This window comes from Rhodotorula paludigena (genome assembly GCF_050403205.1).
Source record: "Rhodotorula paludigena JCM10292 DNA, Rt_paludigena_JCM10292v1_ctg41, whole genome shotgun sequence".
In the NCBI taxonomy this organism is placed as follows: domain Eukaryota; kingdom Fungi; phylum Basidiomycota; class Microbotryomycetes; order Sporidiobolales; family Sporidiobolaceae; genus Rhodotorula; species Rhodotorula paludigena.
This window is the reverse complement of record NW_027481417.1, coordinates 94387-116460: the sequence shown is the minus strand read 5'-3', so window position 1 is coordinate 116460 and position 22074 is coordinate 94387. Positions and strand designations below refer to the sequence as shown.

The window sequence follows — 22074 nt, the reverse complement described above, 5'->3', positions numbered from 1 at the left end:
CACGGCATCGGAGAAGGGGCCAAGCGAGCTTCACGGGGCACTTCCACGTCCGCTGTGCAGCTAGCACGCTCTTGCTTCGTCCTCCCACTCCTCCACCTTCATCTCCCTCGCCTCGCCTTCCCTCGCCTCTTCGCCGCCTGCTTCTAGCGCAGTGCCAGCCATGGCCGACATTTTCGGACTCCGTGGCGATCGCTACGCCTTCCTGCGCCTCGCGCCCCCGCCCTCGTATGTCGCCGGTGCAGGCCGTGGCGCCCAGGGCTTCACCACCCGGTCCGACATCGGTCCCGCGCGAGAGCAGGTCGCCGACGGCGCCGACGAGGGCCCCAAGGAGGAGGAGTACAACCCGGACCAATTCCAGGACCCGGAGAACGAGACGGGATTGTTTGCCGGTGCGTTCGCTGCTTCCCTCCCGATGTGACTTGCCTCGCTCTCCTGCTCGCCGGGTGCGAGCAGCTGGCCGGAGCTCACCAATGCGCGTAGTCGCAACGCCTGCTGACTCGCTGGACCCGCAGGCACCGTCTACGAAGCGGACGACGAGGAAGCGGACCGGATCTACGAGGCCGTTGACGCCAAGATTGACGAGCGGCGGCGGGCCAAGCGCGAGGCGCGCGAGCGCGAAGAGGCCGAGAAGCTTCTCAAGGAGCGCCCGACGATCCAGAGCCAGTTTGCCGACTTGAAGCGCGGGCTCGCCGACATGAGCGAGACGGACTGGGACAACCTTCGTGCGTCTCCATCTTTGCTTTCGTCCAATCAACCCGTGACCCGTTGCGGTCTTGTACTGACGAAACTGTCTGTCATGCAGCCGAAGTCAGTAATATGATCGGCAACCGCATGAAGAAGCCGCGACTCGAAGGCCGCAGCTATGTCGTGCCCGACAGCGTCATCATCGGCGCACGCGATTCGAACGCGCTGGAGAGCTCGCTTGCGGAGGAGCAGATGGTGCGTGGCCGCAAGCATGCGCCTTCTCGGAATCAAGCTAACCTCGCCCCACTACCTCCCCGCTCCGTCGAACGCAGAAGGACGGCCTCGCCACTCCCGCCGAAGCTCTCACCGACTTTGCCGAGATTGGTCAAGCTCGTGAGAAGATGCTCTCGATCAAGCTCGAGCAGGCCGGGACAGACTCGGCGCTCGGCGCGACCAACATCGATCCGAAGGGCTACCTCACCGGCCTCGACAGTCAGCTACTCAAGACGTCGAGCGAGATTGGGTTCGTCGTCTCGATATTTTCACGGCTTTTATCGTGTTGCTGACGAGACATGCCTTTTGTAGAGACATCAAGCGAGCGCGTGCGCTCCTGCAGTCGCTTACGAAGACGAACCCGAAGCACGCGCCCGGTTGGGTCGCCGCGGCGTGGCTCGAAAACGTCGCGGGCAAGCAGGTTGCGGCGCGCAAGATTATCGCCGAAGGGTGCGACCAGTGCCCGAAGAACGAGGACGTGTGGCTGTGCGCGAGCGAGCTGAACGTGCGGCGCCATAATTGCTTCCCTCACTCGATTCTGGCGGTGCCTGGATTCTCGAGGCGGATGCTGATCAAAGTCAACGTCCTGCAGACGAACGAGAACGCGAAGATCATTCTTGCCAACGCCATCCAGGAGCTGCCGCAGTCTGTGCGGATCTGGATGCGCGCCGTCGAGCTCGAGCACGACGTCAAGGCGAAGAAGCGGGTTTTGCGGAAAGGTGCGGGAGCACCCTCTCTCCGTCAGCTGCACCGTTCCCGTGACGAGACGCTGACTCCTCGAGAATGGACCCCGTTTCACAGCCCTCGAGTACATCCCCGCATCAGTCAAGCTCTGGAAGGAGACTGTCAAGCTCGAGGACAACCCCGAAGACGCGCGCATCCTCCTCGCACGCGCCGTCGAGGTCATCCCGCATTCGCAAGAGCTGTGGCTCGCCCTCGCGCGCCTCGAGACGCCCGATCGCGCACGACAGGTGCTCAACAAGGCGCGCAAGACGATTCCGACATCGCACGAAATCTGGATCGCCGCCGGCCGCTTGCAGGAGCAGGAGGGCAACGTTGCGCAGGTCGATGCTATCATCGCGAATGGTGTCTCGGCGCTCAAGAAGAACGGCGCCGAGCTCTCGCGCGACCAGTGGCTCGCCGAAGCCGAGCGCGCAGAGCAGCAGGGCAGCACGGTCACGGCGCAGGCGATCGTCAAGGCGACGATCCACCTCGACGTCGACGAGGAGGACCGCCAGGTCGTCTGGCTCGACGACGCCGACACGATGGCCAAGAAAGGCCTGTTTGCGACGGCGCGCGCCATCTACGCGTACGCGCTCAAGGTCTTCCCGCAGAAGCAGTCGATTTGGCGCAAGGCGGCCGACCTCGAGAAGGAGCACGGCGACCGGTGCGTCCCTCCGTTCACCCCGGGCCGCTTTCTGGTAGCTGACATCATTCTCTATGATCCAGCGATGCGCTGCTTGCCCTGCTCAATCGCGCCGTTGAGTCGGTGCCGCAGGCCGAGGTCCTCTGGCTCATGGCGGCCAAGGAGTCGTGGCTCAGCGGCGACGTCGACGGCGCGCGAGAGATCCTCAGTCGCGCGTTCGAGGCCAACCCGGACAGCGAGGGCATCTGGCTCGCGGCCGTCAAGCTCGAGGCGGAGAATGGGCAGATCGAGGCGGCCAAGCAGCTGATGCAGCGTGCGCGCGAGGTCTCGGGCACGGAGCGGGTGCGTCTGTCGATGCCTGCGGGGTGCTGTTGCGCGTGTTGACAGCTTTCCTCCTCGCAGATTTGGGTCAAGTCGGCCGTCTTCGAGCGTACGCACAGCTCGAACGAGGCGGCGCTGCAGATGGTCAAGGACGGTCTCAAGGCCTTCCCGTCGTCCGCCAAGCTGCACATGATGCACGCGCAGCTCCTCCAGGCGCAGACGCCGGCCAACCTCGCCGGCGCGCGCCAGGCGCTCGCGGACGGCGTGCGCAAATGCCCGACCGCCGTCCCGCTGTGGATCATGGCGTCGCGGCTCGAGGAGCGCGCGGGCGTGCGCATCAAGGCGCGTGCGCTGCTCGAGAAGGCGCGCAATCTCAACCCGAAGAGCGAGGACGTCTGGCTCGAGAGCGTCAAGGTCGAGGAACGAGATGGATCGGGCGCAGCAAAGCCCATGCTGGCACGAGGTACGTCCTTCGCTTTCTTGCCCTACCCTCACGGTATGCTGACTTGTTAATCCTTCGTGCAGCACTGCAAACGCTCCCTGCCTCCGGTCTCCTTCACTCGCACTCGGTCTGGTCCGAGCCCCGCCCGACCCGCAAGACGCGCTCGGTCGACGCGCTCAAGAAGACGAACAACGCGCCCGCCGTCATCGTCACGGTTGCGCGGCTGTTCTGGGCGGAGCGCAAGATCGAGAAGGCGCGCGACTGGTTCGGACGTGCGGTCGCGGCCGACGGCGACTACGGCGACGCGTGGGCTTGGTGGTGGAAGTTCGAGAAGCAGCATGGCACCGAGGTGTGTCGATCGCTTCTCTCCTCTTGTGCCACAAGGCTGACTGGGTGTGGTCTCGTAGGAGCACCGCGAGCTGGTTCTGCAGAAGTGCGTTGCGGCAGACCCGCATCATGGTCAGGTCTGGCCGGTCGTCGCGAAGGACCCAGCAAACGTCGGGAAGGACGTCGCAGCGATCCTCGAGCTGGCTTCGCAGGCGCTGGAGGACAGTTCGGCAAGCACCGCCGCATAGATGCGCGCCTATCCTGCTCGGCCTCCCCATTGTCGCCAGTATCTGGTACCGCTGTATCGCAACTTGTCGTTCTCACTGCCAACTGCGTGGTCCGCTGTGCCAACGAGAGTGTCTATAGTGCAAGGTAAGTCTGCGAGGGTTTGCTATATCAACAGGCGTTGCGAACGATGGACGAGGTGCTGGGCTCGTGACAGTACTGCTCGAGATCTGGATGTTTCGATGGATTGGTATAGAGGCGCATTGACGAAAGATGGACAGATGGGCAAGACAGCATATGGCTGAGGGAGCGGAAAGGCGAAGGCCACTGCTGGAAATCTTCAGGCGGCGGCGGAAGACGGGGCAGGCTGCGAAAGCCAGTAGTTGTACAAGGGGCGATAGACGGTGAGGTGGAAACTGACGACCTTGGCGATGCGCTCGCCGAGCAAGCGCACCTCGCCCGAAAGCGTTGCGAGGCCGTTCTGCTGAAGAGCAATGTCGACCTCGGACTGCTTAGGAGGCGGCTCGACGGGCTCGCGACGCCGGCGCTTGTCCGCGCCCTCGTCCTCAGAGCCAGATGATGTCGAGTCCGGGTCGTCCTGTTCAACGTGCGAGCGCTTGATGCCGCGTCGGGCGGGCGCCGTGCTGGCCATCATGCCCGCTTGAGGACGTGCGACCGGATTTCTGTGCGAGACAGAGCGCGACAAGGTCGAAGGCACGTCGACGGCATTCGACCGGCGCGCGTGGCCCGTTGTCATGGCGACCAGCTCGACCTGCGGCGCCCACCAAGTCGCGAACGCGAGCGGTCCGCGCTTGCGCTCCTTGTCGAGCTCCTCAAGCACTACCGACTCGAGCGTCGAGCGGAGGCGCTTGTGGAGCAGCCGGAAGAGCTTCGACGATGCCTTGACATTCGTGTCGAAATAGCTCTTGACGAGCTCGAGCATCTCGGCAATCGGCATGCCTGTGCGCTGCGTCGGAGGCGCAACTTTCGTGTCGTCTTGGCGCTCGCGGACCTCGGTAGCGCGGGCGGCAACTTGGAGAAGGACATCCTGCATCGCGGCGCGCCAGGACGGCGAAGCGAGCTTGGCGATGCCGTGGCCGGGCGGGCCTTGTGGGATGCCCTGGACAGCGGCACCGGGGCCGACGAGCGACGAAGTCGAGCGCGTGCTCGCCGTCATGATGCACCAGAGCTCCTGGCGAAGCGAGTCGATTTCGGCGGGCGAGGGGCGTTTGGGCGAAGCGAGCTGCTGGAAGAGGAGGACTAGCATGTAGAGGACTGTGAGGTCGACGGCATCGGCGTGGAAAGCTTGAAGGCGGTAGGAGTCGAGCTGGGCCGTCTCGGGCAGGGAGGCGAGGGAACAGTACTTTGCCGCGCCATCGCCGGGGAGGATCAGGTCGAGAATGGCATGCGTGACTGCGCGGTCCGTCGCGTCCACCTTGCTCGAGGTGCGGGGAGCAGCAGACGCGGCGTCGCAGACCCAGCCGCGAAGTCGGTCGAAGCGTCCGAGTCCGCCACGGCGCTCGACAAACTCCTGGAAGAACCGACGCTCAACCTCGACGGCGGTCTGAACGAGGTAAGGCCGCAGGGAGCGGAGCTGGTGGTTGGCGATGTCCTGCAGGCGAGGTTATCAGTCGAGGACTCTCGGTGCCGTGCCAGCAATGTCCGCACCAGCTTCATGAGCTCGAGGATCTCAAAGCACATCCTGACGCCCCGAGCGACGCCCCGCGTCTCGCACGTCCTGACCATCTCATCGACGAGCTCGTCGCGCATCGGCGCGCAGTGCGTTTTGAGTGTCCGACCCAAGAAATGCGCGAGCGCCGCGACATCGACGAGTCCGTGCAAGAACTGCCGCTCGAGCGCGATCGGGTCAAGCGCGGCGGTGATCTCGTCGCGCGAAGCGGTCCAGTACGATACGCTCGCGTGCTGGCTGCTGGGCGAATTCGGGTCTGGAGACGAAGGGGGAACAGCGCTGGCGAAGCTGGGCGAGGCGGAAGGCGTCGAACTCGGCGAAAAAGGGAGGGGGAGAAGGCTGACGAGGATGTCGCGCAGCTCGCTAACAAGCGGTGCGATGCGAGACGGAAGACGAGTTGCGAGAGGCGATGGGGTGCAGGCGTCGGTAGAGAGGCAGACGCAGGGAAGCAGCTCCTTGTCGCGGTAGGTCGCGCAGCGACACCCGGTCGAAACCTCGCAGGCGATGGCCGTCCAGTACTGCTCAGCAAGAGTGCGCTTGCGCTCGCCGCTGCAGGGCGGGTAGAGTCAGTTCAGTCACGGCGCGGCGGAAATGGCCGAATGCGAGAAAGCAAGACCACAACGCACCGTTCGCCGTCATAGTTCGGGCGGAACATGAGATTTGGGTCAAACACCACGTCGTGCCGCAGCTGCGGATTACGCATAATCTCGCCCAGGTCCAGCTCGCGCAGCGTGGCACGCGTGATAGGCGGTACGAGCGAAATGCGCGCCAGCGGACGGGGCGAGACCTCCTTGTTGAAGGCGCCCGAGTGCGCATCGTGCAGAGCGAGGGGGTCAAGCTGCGCGAGCGGGAAAGATGCACGCGTCTGCGGGGGACTCGCGAGTCCGGGCGCAAGAGAGCGGCGAGACCGTTCGAAGTCGGTCGATACCGTTGGGCGCTGGCGTCGTCGCGGCGTTTGCAGTGCGGGCGAAGCGACGGAAGGGGAACCCGTGGGAGAGACCTTGCTGGCGAAGACATCGACTGCACAACCGGGCAGAGAATACGCGCGCCGTCGAGGCCGCGGACGTGCGGGGGACGCGGCACGAGACTGTGAGTGTGCAGGAGTGCCGAAAGGCAGTTGGGCGGGAATGGCGGAGCGAGGAGGCAAAAGTGGAGACGCGGGAGGCGGAAGGGAGGAGGAGGATTCGGCCTCTGCGGATTGCGCGGCGGCGAGCGCGGTCGGAAAAGCGCCGAGGTGAGGAGAAGTGAGCGGGCGGACGGCGGTGGAAGCGTTGCGGCAGTCGGGAATGGGCAGCAGGGGCGGCGGTCGCAGGAAATCGGCGGTCTGGCGGTCGGCGCCATTCGTGCTGTCGTAGTGAGACGCCTCGGCAGCGTCGCCAAGACTATCCGCGACCAGGCGTCTCCGCTTGTCGACCGGTTCGCACACACCTCCTTCATTCGCGCTCCGCCGCATCCATTCAAGGCGCTCGCTCCCCTGCTGAGCCCGCTCCTTTGCTACCCTCCGCGCGCTGCCCGCGCGCACGCCATTGCTCCTCTCGTACAGCCCGCGCGGTCGCAACACCGCCCGCGTCTCGCACTGGCCCGCGGCACCTTCGTCGCTAGGCGGCGCGCGCTCAAATGCGCGCTCGCGGGCCTCGTCCTCCGCCACAGCGGTGCGTGCCCGCTTGCGCGGCTGGCGCGGCTCCGAAGACGAAGGCGCGGCGTCGGACGAGAGGCCGGCCGGACCGGGTGGGCTCGCGGCGGACGCAGATGCAGATGCGCTTGCCTGGTTCGAAGGCGCGAGCGAGAGCTGAGGCGGGAAGGGCGACTCCATCGTGGCGAATCCTCGAGCACTTGCGGAAGCGCCGTATGTGAACTGGTCAGAGGTAGACGAAGCAGGGAGACGCGCGGTCGGGTTTGGAGCCGAGGGTGAGAGGAGACGAGACGATCTGCGGAGAGGTGCGGACGAAGAGCAGAGGCGAGCGCGATGGCGGCAGCCGGTCAGCCGGACGCGGTGCGGGCGCACACAGAGGCTCGAGAGCGTCAAAGGGACGCACAGATGCCCTCCGAATGTCGCGCTAGGTGTGTCTCCGAGCAATACGGGCGGATGAGACGTTGTCTCTCCCCCTGGGCGAGATCGCGACGGACTCTCGACAACGACGCTCGCGCCGCACGCACAGACACCAGCAGGTGAATGGAGAGAGAGGACGAAGCGAGGCGTCGCCGACGGCGGGCGTTGAGAAGGACTTGCCTCTGGCCAGCCAGGGCAGGTCTGCACCTTCTCGTCGAGGCGAGGCAAGCGTGCGAAGACGAGGAAACGAGGCTGCAGCTGCCGGTTCCGCTCGCGCACTTTCCCTGCGCCTGCGTCCCTGGCCTGCCTTGCCTGCGCGTGCGCTGACGAGCGTTGCCCCGATCTGCTCCTGGAGGCTGGGTGTTGGCAGGCCGTCGCAAGACGGCGGGCCGAATTGAGAAGGCGATCGTCGCACATGCGCACGCCGCGCCTTCCTGTCGCCGTCTTTCTCCCCGCACCCGGCGCACCGCGCAGTCCGGTCTTCTCGCGCTACTCGGGAACTTCCCAGTGCTGTCGTTGTTCGGCCTGCCAACATGCTTCTCTGCCCAACCGAGCGAAGAGAAGGAAGAACGCGAGAACTGGACCCAGGGCACTTTCCGCTCGGCGAGTCAGGAGCTGTCGCAAGCACTCGACGACAATCCCTGCTCTACGAGACGCCCGACCAGAGATGAGTGCGAGACTGCAGAAGAAGGAGGCCAGGGGAAGAGGCGTTGCGAAACAAACTGGTTCTCTTCGACCCGCCTCCCCGGCTCCTTTCATCAAAGGTCTCTTGGTTTTCACGCGCTCTCACAGCCAGCCGCGCTTGAGCACCTGCAAGGCCATCGCAGACATCACGCGGCCCTTTCACACGGCACAGCGAGGGGGATGCCCACCAGACCCTCGGGGCCGCTCCTCCCTCTTGCGGGCGGAACAGCGTCTCGCGCGGGGTCCAAAATTCGCGCCACTACCGGGGTCTTCGTTCCTGGAAACAGGTCGCGAGGAAGATGCACAAAACTTTGAACCAGACCTGCTGGTGCAACGAGCGAACGCGGTACTTCTCCAAATGCGCGTTGATGGATGAAAGAAGCGCGGCCGCCTAATGACATCTGGCTCGAATTGGCAACACGCCCCATGCGAGAAAGATGATCGAACGCCGACGCAATGGTCTGCCTGCAAGATGAACTGTGAGAAAGTATGTACGCCCCGGGCCATCGGGATGCAAGAAGATTGCCGCGACTACGGAAGGATCGCAGCTGAACAGACAGCGTGACGACGGGTCGAACACTGACTTTCGTGCTTTGTAGGACCTGTGGAAAGAACAGCGGCGTCCACGGCGCCTGGCAATGCAACAGGAGGAGAGGCTCGCCCTGTTCAGCGCGCGACGTCCTTCTCATGCATCGGCAAAGCCTGATGCATGGCCCAGAAGCCATCTCGTCTTTCGTAGGCACCACGACCCCCGCCGTGAGGGGTGAGACCTGCGAAGCACTGCAAGCGAGACTTCCTCCGGCCGTGCAGCTGGCAAGCAGCATCCGGTCGTGACTCAAGGCAGGGCTCTGACGGAGCCTTGGTGGTCAAGTAGCAGACGCCTGGGCAGCCAGAACGACGGAGAGTGATTGAAACAAGCCGACGAGACAGGAAACCGCGTCAAGTTTGACAGCGAAGAGACCCTGGCGAGATTCGCATGCAGAAGCAGAGCATAGCAAGACACACTCCTGAGCAACTCAGCATTTGACGGCAACTCGAAAGTCGCCAGTTCGATTAAGCCGATCCAAGACAGACGGTGTGACCAGGCGGAAGACCACCGTTGTGCGACGTGGAGACGTCCCAGTGTGCGTCAAAGGAGTCTCAGCCATTGAAGTACTTGCATCGCGTGTCTGCGCGTCACGCGTAGGCATGCACGTGTGCGCCGGCACGAGAAACGCGTACAAGATGGCCATCTCGGACGAGCGCGCTGCGACGAGGCCGTCTGTGAGCGCCAGGTCGACCGTCCGCCAAGAGCAACAATCTCAGACACTCTCGTCAGCTGCAGCCGAGCGCGCTGCGCCTCGTCGCCGACCCTGAGCAGACCTGAGCAGGCGGAGAGGACGACGCTCGCGAGCTCGCGACACCGCGCGACGGGGCTCAGTCGGACGGGTGTGCACTGCTAGAGCCAGTGTCAGGCGCATCCTCATGACAACGACCGAGCGTGTTGACACGAGCAGAGTCATTGGCGGACAGGCTGCGCCGCGATGTCAGGTCCAGAGGTTGCTTCAGCTCGCACCAAGCTGCTCTCGCCGAACGGGGATGGCCAGCCGCGTACCAGTCGCCTTTGACGTGCTCGGCACCTGCTTCTCGTTCGAAGGCTGCACTCGTGCTCTTCGCTCGTCCTTCCCCACCTTGACATCGGGCCATGCCACCTCGATCACCGAGGACTGGTTTCACTCTGCGCAGAGGGACTTCACATGTACGGCTATGTTTATGCCGCGACCGAGACGCAAGCGGGACTCCGCGCGCTGACGAAGCGCGCTTGCCTGCATGTGCAGACCTATCTCTTAACGATTCATACCGGTGCGCGCACTCTGCTTTTGCTCGAGAAGAGAGCTTCTGCTGACAGAGACAAGCTCGCAGACCAATCGCACAAGTTCTGAAGGCGACGCTCCCTCGCATCCTCCTTATGCACGAACTCGTTCCTGCGTCCGCCGCCTCTTCCGGCAAAATCAACCCTGCTCAGCTACCCGAATCCCTCCTCGAGCCCATCATCTCCGCCATCCCATCGCTGCCTCCCCGCCCTGGCCTTGCACAGGCATCCGACCTGCTCTTGTCAGCCAATTTCCGCCTCATGGCGGCGACCAACGGCGCGCTCGAAACCACACGCGGGTTGTTCGTCAAAGCGCTCGGCGAAACCGAAGCGAAGCGTTGGGAGTACTTCAGCTGCGACGAGGACCGGGTGGCCAAGCCTGCGCCGAGCGTGTATCGGGACGTATGGAGGAAACTCGGGGTCGACGCGGATACCGAGAAGAAGCACGGGTGGTTTGTCGCATCGCACACTTGGTGCGTCTCGCTTCCTCTCCGAACGCCACCAGTTCTATAAACAATCGACTGACGCTCCAGCACGAGACAGGGACTTGTTTGCAGCTAAGAAGGCAGGGTGCGCCCCCCCAATCATAGCGTTCATCGGCAAACCAAGCCAGCTGACGATAATGTACATTGCCATCGCAGCTTCAAGACAGCACTAGTGACGTACGAAGAGCACCTCGTCCTTGAGGACCTGTTCGGTCAGCCCGATATTGTCGCACCCAACCTCGAAGAGTTGGCGCGGCAAATCATCGCGGCTGAGCGTCGAGCTTAGCCGGCCGCGCGTGATAGAAGAATCACTGCAGCATGTATACATCTTGAGCTGAAACCCGCGTCGAGACGGATGTGAGGGAGTATCGAGCATGCGGCGGAGGCGAACGTCTGGTAGCAGAATGGGCAGGCCGAAGCTAGAGCGCGAGGAGGCCGGGCATAACTGGCTCGCAGCAGCGTCAGTCGAGGCACGAGAGCTACAGTGAACGGTCGAAAGACAACCTCGCAAGCTTCCGCGGTGGAGCCGAAGGTTGTCCACCTCAACCTGTCGCATCCATGCTGTGCTGATTGCGCCGGTCTGTACACGCGACTACACCTTCCCCGATGCCCCTCTCGGCGTCGTCGTCGCCCTCGCGTGGGAGCGACGCCTCCTCGTCCGCCGCGCCAAACAACAGCGATCCGCATGCACTCGCGTCGGACTCGGAGGATCCGTCGTTCGACCTCGAGCACGTGCAGACGAGCACACCGCACAAGGGCACGCGTCGGCACCTGTATACGGACGAGGCGGACGAGGAGGACGCGATGCACGCGAGCGATACGGAGAGCCTGCACCTCGAAGAGGACGACCTCGAGCGGACAGGACGCGGAGCAGGGACGCCGCTCTCCAGCCAGACCGCGGCTCTGACGCGCCGGAGCTTGCTGCGCTTTGCCGGCGATGAGGACGCTGCCCTCTTCGCTTCGCCGTCCGTCTCGCTACAGCCGGGGTCGGGCAGGCTCGCCCACTCTCTCCGACGGGACGTGCGCAGCGAGCTGTATGCACCGTCGCCCAGCACTGGCAGCAGCACCCTTGCCGACCGCGACGACGAGATCACGAGGAAGGGCTTCCTCGTGCACGGCGAGGACGACGTGACGCTGCGACGCACGCGTCTAGAGCTTTCGCGCCACGAGCAGATTGTCGAAGAGACGGACGAGGATCAAGGAACAGTCCTGCCGCCAGGCGGGAGCGACGACGGCTCGTCCAGCTCTCCTCGTCCCCTCCGGCGCGCCAGAGTCGGCGATCTCGCTTCGTACGTTGATGCGCGCATGTCTGCATCAACGTCGACGCACCGCACTCCGCGCCGCTCGCCACCTTCCGCTCGCTATGCCCCGACGACACCGTCTGCGCCGGGTGCTTTCCCCTCGAGCACCCGTAAATCTCCCTCGTTCCGTTCGCCCTCGTCGTCCCTTCCCGCCGCGTCTGCCTCGACTCCGCCGACCACCAGCAGTCACCAGATACAAGACGCCTTCAAGCGCCTCATCACCGGTCCAGACGGCGCTCTCGCTCACTCCGCCGAGCGTCGCGCTGCGCTTGCTGCCGCAGCGACCGGCCCTTCGCCAGCGCGTCACGAGCCGCCGACACCTCATCCGGCCGGGTACTACGCCTTTGTACCGTCAACTACCCTGCCACTCGAGCGAGGCACAACCTCGCGTCGGGAGAAGCGTCACGAGCAGGCGCTGCACGAGGAGGACGACCGCCTTGACACGCCTTCGCGCGCACAAGTGCAGCCGTCTAAGCTCGATCGAGCTTTACGGCATCTGGCTCAGGCGCAACACGAGGCGCGCGCTGTCGACTCGGCGAGTGAGGTCGACCTCGACGAATACTTCCGGCCGGGCGCGATGAATGGGAGCCTGGAGGACCAGGCGGAGGGTCCTGCGCCGGACGCGCACTTTGCGGGCCGCAGTGCGATTGACTTTGCTATGGCGCGGTCGTTCGCACACGAGCAGGGTGAATCCGTGGGCTACGCTCCTCAGGCGTCGGCGGACGACGAGGACGTGCGACCTCCGCGGCGCAGAGTTCCCCCCGCTCTGCGTGCAAGCCAGAGTGTGCGCTTTGCATCGCCGCCGCCGCGACCGCGCAGTCCCTCCACCTCGCCCCCTCGCTCTCCGTCTCCACCGCCTACTTCCACACTCCGTCGCTCGACGACCCCGCCTCTTCCGCCTCCCTCTCCGCCCCTCCCACCCCTTCCACCACTTCTCGCTCCAGACTCGCCTGAGCCCGCCCGCAACATCTCGCGCGCGTCCTTCACGCGCCGTCCAAGCAGTTCCGCCACGCGCCGTTCTCCACCCCGTGCTTCCGAACGCCTCGCGCCAGTCCCTCCTCTCGGAATCGATCCACCTCTGGTCTCGCCTGTCTTCGATTCTCCGCCCCGCTCTCGAATCACCCGACCTGGGTGGGACCGCCCAACCTCGTCCACGCCTCCTCGCGGCGCTCACTATGCTCCGCCCGCCCCGAGCGGTACGCCGCCAAACCAGTCACAGCTGTCGCTTTCACGTACGGCGGCGCGCTCGCCCGCCCCGAGCCCAGCGCGTGAAGGCGAACCCACCATTGGACGACTGCTAGGCTCGCCGGTCAGGCAGTCAAGCAGGGAGCAGGACGAGGCGGACCGCTCGGCCGAGCGGACTGTGCAGGACCTCGTCTCCCAACTCGCAGACGCGGTGGAGGCGCTCACAGCCGCGCGTGACGCCGTCTCGCTCGCGCCTGCTGCGCGACTGGACGAGCGAGGGCTTCCGCTCGCGAGGGCGAACGAGCTGCGCGGCGAGCTGGAGCGGAGAAAGAAGGACAGCGAGAAGAGGCGGAGGGAGTTGCAGGAGGAGATGCGTGAGATCGAGGCGCGCAATGGAAGGGAATCGGTGAGCGCTGCCTCCACGGTCTGAAGGCCTTCGGCAATTCAACTGACCCACCATGGGACTGCGCAGGACCGCCGCGCGGCAATACTCGACCAGCTCGCCGAGACGTACGAGATTGAGCAGGAGCTCGGATTCAAGGTCGACGAGCTCAAGCGGAGCGTCGAAGGCATGGGGCAGCTAGTCGGCGACCGAGTGAGCTTGCACATCACTGAGCACATGAAGCACGTGAGGAGGCTGACAAACCAGTATCGCAGGTTGCACATGCTGTTGGCCAGACACTCCAGCTCGACACGCAGCGCCGGTCCCGCCGGCTCTTCATTGCCTTTTGCGTTCAGCTCGCAATCTTCCTCCTCTTCCTGCGGTGCGCTCGTGGCCGCGCACATACTTGTCGTGGCAGCGCTAATATTGTCCTCGCACATCCGCAGGTTTGCCAACTCGCGCGCCCTTGCTCTTTACGACTCGACCTACTACGACTCGTTCCACCCTGCCCTCTTCCACCTCCCCTCGTCCTACTCTCCATCATCCTCTTCACCATCCTTTCTCTCCCTCGCGGCGCCCTCGGACCCGCACCTCTCGCTCGAGACGCTCGCGGCGTTCGCGCCCTACCCGCCGAGCACCGGCGCACCCGCCTGGGCGCCCCTTGCCGCGCTCGAGCTCGTGTTCAAGCGGCTCGCACTCCTGTCGCAGCGGCTCTGGGCGGCGAGAGGCGGAACGACCAGCGCCGCACCGACGGTGTCGAGCTATGTCGTCCCGTCTTAACCTCTCAACGCCTCTTTCCTCTCAACGCCTTTCTTGGGACCCTTGCTACCTCCCATGACCGTAGAGTAACGTTATCGCTGTTGTTGTCGGGCGTTGTTGTTGTATCGCGAACTGCGCTGCGGCGCTCCTCTCTCTCAGTCGTATGGCTACCAAACACGAACGGTACTTTCGCAAGCGTCAGTACAGCCTTCGGGGCTCCTTGCGGACTTTGCGGTCCCATTCAGCTTGCCGACAAATGCGTGTGTACAGCGCCCTGCGAATCAGCTTCCTTCTCCGCTCCGCCCCTCACGCTGCAGCGTCAACACTCACCCCGACCCGCCCATCAACCGGTCGAGCACTGCATCCTCCCCGATCTGCGCCTTGTTCCCCTCGCGATAGTTGAGCCGCTTGAGCACGTCGATGACCTGCTCGGGTGGGAAGCCCATCTCCGCAAACCTGCGACGACAGACAGCAGCAGCGACAGTCAGCACGCTGCGTTAACTCCTTGACAAACTCGGCAGCCGGACAGCAGGCCGGGCTGCGCGAGAGACCGAGAGCGAGCGGCAGACGCACGCCTGCACATCGCGCCAGTTGAGCCCCGCGAGCCGCGCCATCGCTTGCGGGTCCGTCGCCTCGACGACGGCCGGCGTCCCTCGTCGTGAGGGGTTGGCGGATCCTGCAGGCGTGTTGGTCGTTGAAGAGGGGTCGGGCTGCGCGTAGACCTGGTCATAAGTGTAGATGAAGCAAAGTCAGCAGCTGCGCGAAGGCGAGAGAGAGAGACTGGGGTGGCCGCACCTCGGTCCAGAACTTTGCCGTCTCCTCGAAGCCTTTGCGGTCTGTCAGATAGTGCTTCGCCTGCTCGTCGGCAAGGTGAAAGTGGCAGAGCTGTGTCAGCATACGGGCGGGAAGCAGCTCGTGGTAGGGGAGGGCGCGGCGCGCGAGACGAACAACTTCTGCGTCTTGCGGATCGTTGGGTTCGGGAGTTGAAAGAAGTGATTGGAGCGAGACGAGGCAGGTGCGGAGGGTGAAGACGCTGTTGCGGCGAGGGAGGGGGTAAACTCCCGTTTGAGCCGGTACGAGCGACAGCGAAGAGACGCACGGGGACCAACTGTCCTTCAGGATGTCGAGGCAGATGAAGCCGTTTGCGGAAGAGACATCTGAGGTGGGCAAAGGCGCGCAGCGTCAGCTCACGAGGTCAAGGCAGGTGCGATGTGTCGAGGAGGCGCACTGGGATGGTAGACCTGCGCGCAGTGACGGTCAGCAGCGGTTCGGTGGTCCTGTATGAGCACTGTGGAGCACACCTTGGTCAGGAATCGCATCTTGAGCGGCTCGAACGGGTATCGAGGAGGCGCCTCGATGCTGACCTCGAAGCGCCCGCCCTCGTACGACGTCCCTGTGGGCGGCGAAGATGGTCAGCGCCTGCGTTGATTGCTAAAGAGCGCCTCAAGCGGACCTGTCGGACCCGGAAAGCTGCCGATGAACTTGTCAATGGCGTCGTCGACCTGTGCGAGGTGGATTCCGCTCTTCTGCATCGCGCCGACTCGGTGAGCGGGGTTCACGCACAGAGCAGGCCGAGAGTACGCACGTCCTTCTGGCACTCTTGGAGTTCGCGTGCGAGGCGCTTGTTGCGAGCCGGGTTGGCCATGACCGAATGAGGCGGCGAGAACAAGTAGCACGGGAGCGAGCGGTGGATGTCCGGTAGCGGTGGATAAGGCGCTGTATCACTAGAACAGCTGCGAATAGAGCTCAGGAGCGAGTGCGCACAGTTGGCGGCACTCGACGCTTTCGCGCCTCATCAGCTCCGCTCCGCTCTCTCTCCACCGCTTCTCCCTCGCAGCTTCCTTTGCTCTGTGAGCGCGACTGCGATGGACAGCTACCGCGCAGGGACTGCCCCGACCGACCCCTCGGTCATCCAGATCATCGGGTGCGCTCTCGTCCTCTTCGTCGCTCCCTCTTTGACTCGCGGACTTAGCCGCTGCGCTCGTCACTCTCGCAGCGACCCGACGCCCGGCGCACCCCCGCCAGAGGCTGCACCGCCTGCCCATGGCTACACCCCCGAAGCGTTCGCCCTCCTCCTCAAGAAGCTCGTGCTCCACCCCACCTCGTTCTCGATCCACGACACCCGCGTCGCCTTCAACCACCTCGCAGAGCCCAGCGGCGCACACCCGTCCCAGATCGGCGCCTTCCTCTCGGCCCTCCGCCTCACGGGCAAGGACGGCGAGCCGAGCATCGTCGCAGAGTGCGCAAAGGTCATGCAGGAGCACGCCCTCCAGGTCGACGTCGGCAACTTTGGCGAGGGCCCCGTGTGCGACATTGTCGGTACCGGCGGAGACGGGCACAACACGTTCAACGTCAGCACGACCGCCGCCATCGTCGCCGCAGGAGCTGGCCTCCGCGTCTACAAGGTGCGTCGGGGCGGTGCTCGTTCGGCGACTCGAGCTGTGTTCGAAAGTGTGCTGATAGACAGTCGCCCCTATACGCAGCACGGCAACAAGGCTGCAACCTCGTCGTCTGGCTCGGCCGACATCCTTCTTTCCCTCGGCTGCCCCGTCACGACCCTCCCGCCCTCCTCGCTGCACACAGTCGCCTCCCGCTCCCCCTTCCTCTTCCTCTTCGCGCCGCTGTACCACCCGAGCATGGTCCGCGTCGCGCCGATCCGGAAACAAATCGCGTTCCCGACCGTGTTCAACGCGCTCGGCCCGCTCATCAACCCGGCCAAGCCCAAGGCCATGATTGTCGGCGTGCACTCTCCGTACCTCGGGCCCATCTTTGCCGAGGCGCTACGCATCACGGGCGTGGAGCGCGCGTGGGTCGTCTGCGGCGCAGAGGGGCTCGACGAGATCAGTCCGGCGGGCGACACGCACGTGCGTCCCGTCTCTTTCCCCTCGTGCGCGAATGCTACCCGGACATTGACCACGCGCTCGCGACGACAGGTGTGGGACCTGCAGAACGGCACCATTACCGAGCGGACGCTTCACCCGTCGCACTTTGGCCTGACGCCGACGCCGCTGAGCACCGTCGCGGGCGGGACGCCGCTCGAGAACAGCCTGACGCTCATCTCGCTTTTGGACGGCGCGCTCCCGCCGACGGACCCGATCGAGAACTTTGTCGTGCTCAACGCCGCGGCGCTCCTGCTCGTGGCCGGCGTCGTGCAGAGCGAGAAGGAGGGCGTCGAGCGCGCGCGGAGGAGCATCGCCCACGGAGGGGCGAAGCGGGCGCTCGAGGCGTTCAGGGTGGCGAGCAGCGAGGCGGCCAAGCTCGGGCAGGAGGAGCAGGAGAAGAAGGCACAGGCGGCGGCATAATGCGCGTTAGTGGGTAGAAAATGCCGAAGGGGAACGAGCGAGGGGCTGTGCCTCTTCTTGCGTTCTCCCTGGCGAAACCGATACAATGCAGTGCTATAGATCCATTGCGCGCTCTCTATGGAGTTGTTGGCTCGCCCGAGGCCCGTTTCGTCTGCTCGACCGCCCGAATGCCTCCCGATTCATCGTCCTCGTCTCGCTCGCCACCTTCTCCCTCGTTGTCGAGACCGAGCTCCTCGAGCTCGGGGATGACGAGCATCTCCTCCTCGACGAGTGCGAACCGGCGGTTGAGCGCGCCGAACCGCCGCACGAGGCTCGTCTCGCTCTCGAGCGCGACAAAGAGGTCGTGGTGGTGGCTGCGTCGTTCGCACGCGTCAGCTGCATATTCTCGAAGGCAAGAGGCGACGCTCGCCGCACTAGTACGCGTGCGCAAAGCTGCGGTAGAGCCTGCGCGCCACGGCGCTGAGCAGCCTCCGCCCCCTCTCGTCTACGCCGAGCCGGCTCGGGAAGTACCTCGCGCTCGTGAGGAGCGCCTGGGCGCCCTCGCTCGTGTGCACGATGTAGTCGATCGCCGAGCACGGTGGATCGGGCTGCGGGTCGGCGTGCGCGGCGCAGACGAAGGCCCAGAGCGGGGAGGTGGTCATGGTCGGGCAGGAGAGCGGGGTGCAGAGCGGGAGGAGGGAGGCGATCCAGGGGTGTTGGTCGATCGTGAGGCGGCTGCGGATGCAGCGTCAAGGAGGGTGAGAACAACGAGAGGTGCAGTGGAGAGGAAGACACACCGCAGCTGCTCGTACACCCACACCCCCTCGTCCACCAGAGGATACTCCTCGCCGTCATCGTCCCTGCCCAGCGGAATTTGAATTACCTCTTCAACATCATGCGGGTCCCGCCGCACGAGCGCAGCGACGTAGTCCTGCACGGCCGAGGGCGAGTCCGTTTCCTCAAACTCTTGGAACGGTCGCACGGGCGCGAATGGGTCGGACAGCTCGATGTGAGCGGATGAGAGTTGCGCGCCTTTGCGCAGGCGCCCCACAGCGGCGGGTTTGTGCGGGGTGGGGGTACTCGAGCGAGAGGAGGAGGATGAGGGCGCAGGAGGGAGCCGGAGGAACGGGATCGACATTGCGCGGAGCGGGGCCGCGAGAGTGCGAGCATGGTCAAAGAATGAGCAGGACGAAGAGCACGTCAACGGCAACGGGGCCTGAGCGGAGCGGAGAGGAGACACCGGTCCGACACGAGGCAGGAGGCGAGCAAGAGGAATGCGAGCAGTTGGAGCGCAGCACCAGGGGAGAGCGAGCGGGACTCTGAAGACCAGCCGAGTGCTCTCTCCTCTCTCTCACGCTCTGGACGGACGCGGGCGAGTTGGCGAGAGGCGACCCCACCTCCGCAGGTTCGCCGAGCAAGCGGCTGTCGTCGTCTGCGCACCGCACACTGGCCGAGACTGCCAGAGATGTCGAGCCAGGGTGACCAGCTCCGCCAAAAGTGCGTCCTACCGCTCCACCGACCCGCTCACGGCGCGCTGACCCGCCTTCTCCTCGTCATCACCGCCTCACTCGTTGCTGTTGCTCCCTCGCCCACACCGCTCCGGATGGACCCGTGCTATCTCTGTGCACGCTCAACAGGGCCGACAAGAAGGCGTCGTCGTCGTCGGGCTTCTCCTTCTTCAGCTCGTCGTCGTCCAAGTTCGAAGAGGCGCACGACCTGTACCAGTCGGCCGGCAACGCCTACAAGATGGACAACGCCCACAAGGAGGCCGGCGACTGCTTCTGCAAGGCCGCCGAGATGGCCCTCAAGAACGACGAGAAGGACGACGCCGCAAACGACTTCTGGACCGCGAGCAAGTCGTACAAGAAGTCGCACCCCGAGCGTGCGTCCCCTCCCCTTGCGTGCCCCAATCCCGCAAGCGAGGCTGACACGACGAGTGTACACACCCAGTCGCCGTCGCCGCGCTGCAAAAGACGATCCAGCTGTACAAGGAGAAGGGCCGATTCCGCCAGGCCGCCGACCGGCACAAGGAGATTGCTGCCATTCTCGCGCAGGAGGGCGGCGACATTGCGGGCGCACTCGAGGCGTACGAGGCAGCGGGCGACATCTACATGAACGAGGACGCGACCGCGTGCGCTCCCGCTCCGGGCACTCTCGGCACCGGCTCGTCTCGCTGACCTTCGTTTCGGCCCACAGCTCGGCGAACCAGTGCTACAAGGAGGCGGCAGAACTTGCAGGCTCACTCGGGCAGTACCCGCGGGCAGTCCAGTTCTTTGAGCGGGTCGCGCAGGCGTCACTCGGGTCGGCGTTGACGCGGTACGGCGTCAAGGAGTACTACCTCAAGGCTGGCCTCTGCTGGCTTGCATCAGGCGTGCGTCCTGGTCTGCGTCATAGTCAAGGAGACGGCGCTGACGAGATTGAGCCCGCAGGACGTTGTCTCGACGAAGCGCGCCATCGACAACTACTGCAACGCCGACCCGTCGTTCGCCACGACGCGCGAATGCAAGTTCCTCAACTCGATCGCAGACGCGTACGACGGTGGCGACCAAGAAGAGTTCACGGCGCACGTCGCCGAGTACGACCGGTGCGTTCCGCCTTATCACGCGCCCGCGCTCGCTGAAGGACGAGGGGCTGACCTCTGTGCCTCGTCGCAGATTGACGAAGCTCGACGCATGGAAGACGTCGCTGCTGCTCAACATCAAGCGTTCGATAGCCTCGGAGCCGGGCCTCGTCTGAGCCGTGTCCGTTGTTGCCACTCACGTCGGATTGCCTCGTCGTCTCTCCCCCCCGCTCTCGTCCGCCTTTTCGCCTTGTGCCGGCGACTCTGTACCCTTGTTCTTCGTACTTGTCAACACGGATGTGCTCTTCTCCCTGCAGCGCTCGCTCGCTCCGGTGCGATCGCCCTTCGCCAGGCGGACCACGCGGTCTCCGACCTTGTGCCGCGGATGAGCAAAAGAGCTGCTGAGCGGCGCTCGACTCGCTTGCGCAAGCTCTCCTCTGCTTCGTTGTGCATGTCTGATCCCTCGCGATGGACTCGCCGCCGTCCGAGCTGTCGTTCAGCGACTCGACTGCGTCGACGACGGGCTCCGTGATGGTGATGTCCCTCGCTGGTCCGACGCCGCCGCCTCGCACGGGCCTCGCGACCGCAACGCCCCTCGCGGAGACGGTGCCGGATGGACCGGAAGCGTTCAACAACAAGCTGAAGCGCGCGAGGAAGCACGTCTCGTGCGAAGGGGTGCGTTTCCCGTCCCCTCTCGTCGCGAGCCGGCCTTCCCAAACTCACGTATGTCATCCCCATCGCAGTGCCGCCAGCGCAAGGTCAAGTGCTCGCGCGAGACGGTGTGCGCCAACTGCAGGCTCAGGGGCCAGGTGCGCCGGGGCGAGTTCCGGGCTGGTCGGACGAGCACGCTCATCTTGCCGCTTCGCAGCCGTGCATCTGGACCGACGCCACGCCTGCGACTGCGTGCGCTGCTCACGGCGCTCTCTTCCGTTCAATCGTGATGCTCAGACACTCGTAACGCAGGTCCGAAGAGGCGACGCTCGAGGAGCAGCTCAAGGAGGCGCGAGACGAGATTGACCGCCTGCGCGGCGAAGTCGCTCGTCTCACCGCCGAGCGCGAGGTTCCCGCTCCGCCTGCGCCGCTCGAGAACTCGAGCTACTCGACGCCGCGCCCGCTCCCGATCCCCAACTACCCGCTCGGGTCCGTGCCCTCGTACAACCTCCCGCCGCCGTCGGCGCACGACGCCTACTCGCTCGCGTACCACCCTTTCGCGCACTTTGCGCAGCAGCAGCAGTACCGCGCGACGTACGGCTCGGACCGCCCTGCCCCTCCCGCGATGGCACCAAACGCCTACTACGCGCCGCGCGCCTCGCCGCCGTACGGCTCGCTGACGTCGTCGTCGTCGAGCGACTACCGCACGTTCCCCTTCGCGCCCTACACCATCACCGGGTACCCGCCCGCGCTTCCGCACCAGCAGCAGCCGTCGTTCGTCCCCGCGCCGGCCGCCTTTCCCGGCTCGGCGCTGCCCGACCCGACGACGCTCCCGACGCAGCGCCCCTTTGAACCCTACGTGCCGGCCATTGCGAGCGACCCGTACTACCAGAGCCTCCCCGGTGCCCAACAGGAGCAGCAGCAGCAGCAGCAGCAGACGGTGACGGCGCCTCAATCGTACGGCTACGCGCGCGCGACGCCCGCGTCTCCGACGTTCTCGCCCTCACCGCAGCAGCATCATCACGTGAGCGCGCTCGAGGGCGTCGACGACGGCGCGTCCGAGTACACGACGCCGAGCTTCCTGATGCCGCTCGCCAACGCGGCGGCGTGGCAGCAGGCGCAGCACGCGCATGCGCGCCTTCACCACCACGGGGCGCCGCCGGCGCCGACTTCGCCGACGAGTAAGCCGGCGATGATGAGTGCGCAGGGGGAGCAGCGGGGCGGCGAGGGGGCGGAGCGGAGGGGCGCGTGAGCTCGCAGGCCGGGACGGAGGGAGGAGGACGAGGGAGCATCTCGCTTGAGCCGTCGGTGCCGTGCATGAGACTGTCTGTGTGTGTCTGTCCTTATGTGCCCCCACTTGTAGCATGGATCTGCGCTCTCGCTTGGTAACTTGGCATGCATCGTCGGTATCGAGCGAGCGGGAGCAGGGAGATTACGAGCTTCGAGACGAGGAGCAGGCAGCGGGAGCGAGTCAGGGCAGCAAGATCGCGTTCAGGGAAGCTCGACTTAGTCTCTGCACGGTCCGGCCAGCAGCACGAGCCTCGGAGAGAGCGGCA

The 22074-nt window shown here is 65.0% G+C and overlaps 9 protein-coding genes across 9 annotated transcripts; 6 read left to right on the top strand and 3 right to left on the bottom strand.

The window, feature by feature from the left end:
• Positions 1-160: 160 nt before the first annotated feature.
• Positions 161-3661, top strand: PRP6 (U4/U6-U5 snRNP complex subunit PRP6; the record flags this gene model as incomplete). Its single annotated transcript, XM_076650831.1, has 11 exons — positions 161-389; positions 513-722; positions 803-939; positions 1017-1207; positions 1270-1462; positions 1550-1676; positions 1759-2344; positions 2407-2665; positions 2726-3107; positions 3170-3435; positions 3494-3661. 11 exons carry the CDS (start codon positions 161-163, stop codon positions 3659-3661), a joined length of 2748 nt encoding a protein of 915 aa, XP_076503638.1.
• Positions 3662-3978: 317 nt separating this feature from the next.
• On the bottom strand, positions 3979-7141 carry SOK1 (Sok1p; the record flags this gene model as incomplete). The annotated part of the gene is made up of 3 exons (XM_076650830.1): positions 3979-5250; positions 5307-5877; positions 5955-7141. The coding sequence occupies 3 exons, from the start codon at positions 7139-7141 to the stop codon at positions 3979-3981; spliced, it is 3030 nt and encodes a 1009-aa protein (XP_076503637.1).
• Positions 7142-9640: 2499 nt separating this feature from the next.
• JCM10292_000420 (uncharacterized protein) lies at positions 9641-10685 on the top strand (the record flags this gene model as incomplete). The annotated part of the gene is made up of 5 exons (XM_076650829.1): positions 9641-9800; positions 9880-9904; positions 9965-10387; positions 10458-10484; positions 10556-10685. 5 exons carry the CDS (start codon positions 9641-9643, stop codon positions 10683-10685), a joined length of 765 nt encoding a protein of 254 aa, XP_076503636.1.
• A 320-nt stretch (positions 10686-11005) lies between these two features.
• On the top strand, positions 11006-14047 carry JCM10292_000419 (uncharacterized protein; the record flags this gene model as incomplete). The annotated part of the gene is made up of 4 exons (XM_076650828.1): positions 11006-13291; positions 13358-13480; positions 13543-13649; positions 13714-14047. The coding sequence occupies 4 exons, from the start codon at positions 11006-11008 to the stop codon at positions 14045-14047; spliced, it is 2850 nt and encodes a 949-aa protein (XP_076503635.1).
• A 305-nt stretch (positions 14048-14352) lies between these two features.
• On the bottom strand, positions 14353-15671 carry JCM10292_000418 (uncharacterized protein; the record flags this gene model as incomplete). Its single annotated transcript, XM_076650827.1, has 9 exons — positions 14353-14482; positions 14600-14748; positions 14822-14881; positions 14975-15059; positions 15126-15183; positions 15255-15267; positions 15328-15419; positions 15480-15552; positions 15612-15671. The coding sequence occupies 9 exons, from the start codon at positions 15669-15671 to the stop codon at positions 14353-14355; spliced, it is 720 nt and encodes a 239-aa protein (XP_076503634.1).
• Positions 15672-15891: 220 nt separating this feature from the next.
• On the top strand, positions 15892-17328 carry TRP4 (anthranilate phosphoribosyltransferase; the record flags this gene model as incomplete). Its single annotated transcript, XM_076650826.1, has 4 exons — positions 15892-15950; positions 16023-16431; positions 16510-16890; positions 16960-17328. The coding sequence occupies 4 exons, from the start codon at positions 15892-15894 to the stop codon at positions 17326-17328; spliced, it is 1218 nt and encodes a 405-aa protein (XP_076503633.1).
• A 115-nt stretch (positions 17329-17443) lies between these two features.
• JCM10292_000416 (uncharacterized protein) lies at positions 17444-18445 on the bottom strand (the record flags this gene model as incomplete). Its single annotated transcript, XM_076650825.1, has 3 exons — positions 17444-17681; positions 17743-18042; positions 18105-18445. The coding sequence occupies 3 exons, from the start codon at positions 18443-18445 to the stop codon at positions 17444-17446; spliced, it is 879 nt and encodes a 292-aa protein (XP_076503632.1).
• A 327-nt stretch (positions 18446-18772) lies between these two features.
• SEC17 (alpha-soluble NSF attachment protein SEC17) lies at positions 18773-20043 on the top strand (the record flags this gene model as incomplete). The annotated part of the gene is made up of 6 exons (XM_076650824.1): positions 18773-18804; positions 18945-19189; positions 19258-19438; positions 19504-19678; positions 19737-19891; positions 19962-20043. The coding sequence occupies 6 exons, from the start codon at positions 18773-18775 to the stop codon at positions 20041-20043; spliced, it is 870 nt and encodes a 289-aa protein (XP_076503631.1).
• Positions 20044-20335: 292 nt separating this feature from the next.
• JCM10292_000414 (uncharacterized protein) lies at positions 20336-21770 on the top strand (the record flags this gene model as incomplete). The annotated part of the gene is made up of 4 exons (XM_076650823.1): positions 20336-20542; positions 20611-20676; positions 20736-20770; positions 20831-21770. 4 exons carry the CDS (start codon positions 20336-20338, stop codon positions 21768-21770), a joined length of 1248 nt encoding a protein of 415 aa, XP_076503630.1.
• Between the last annotated feature and the right edge of the window lie 304 nt (positions 21771-22074).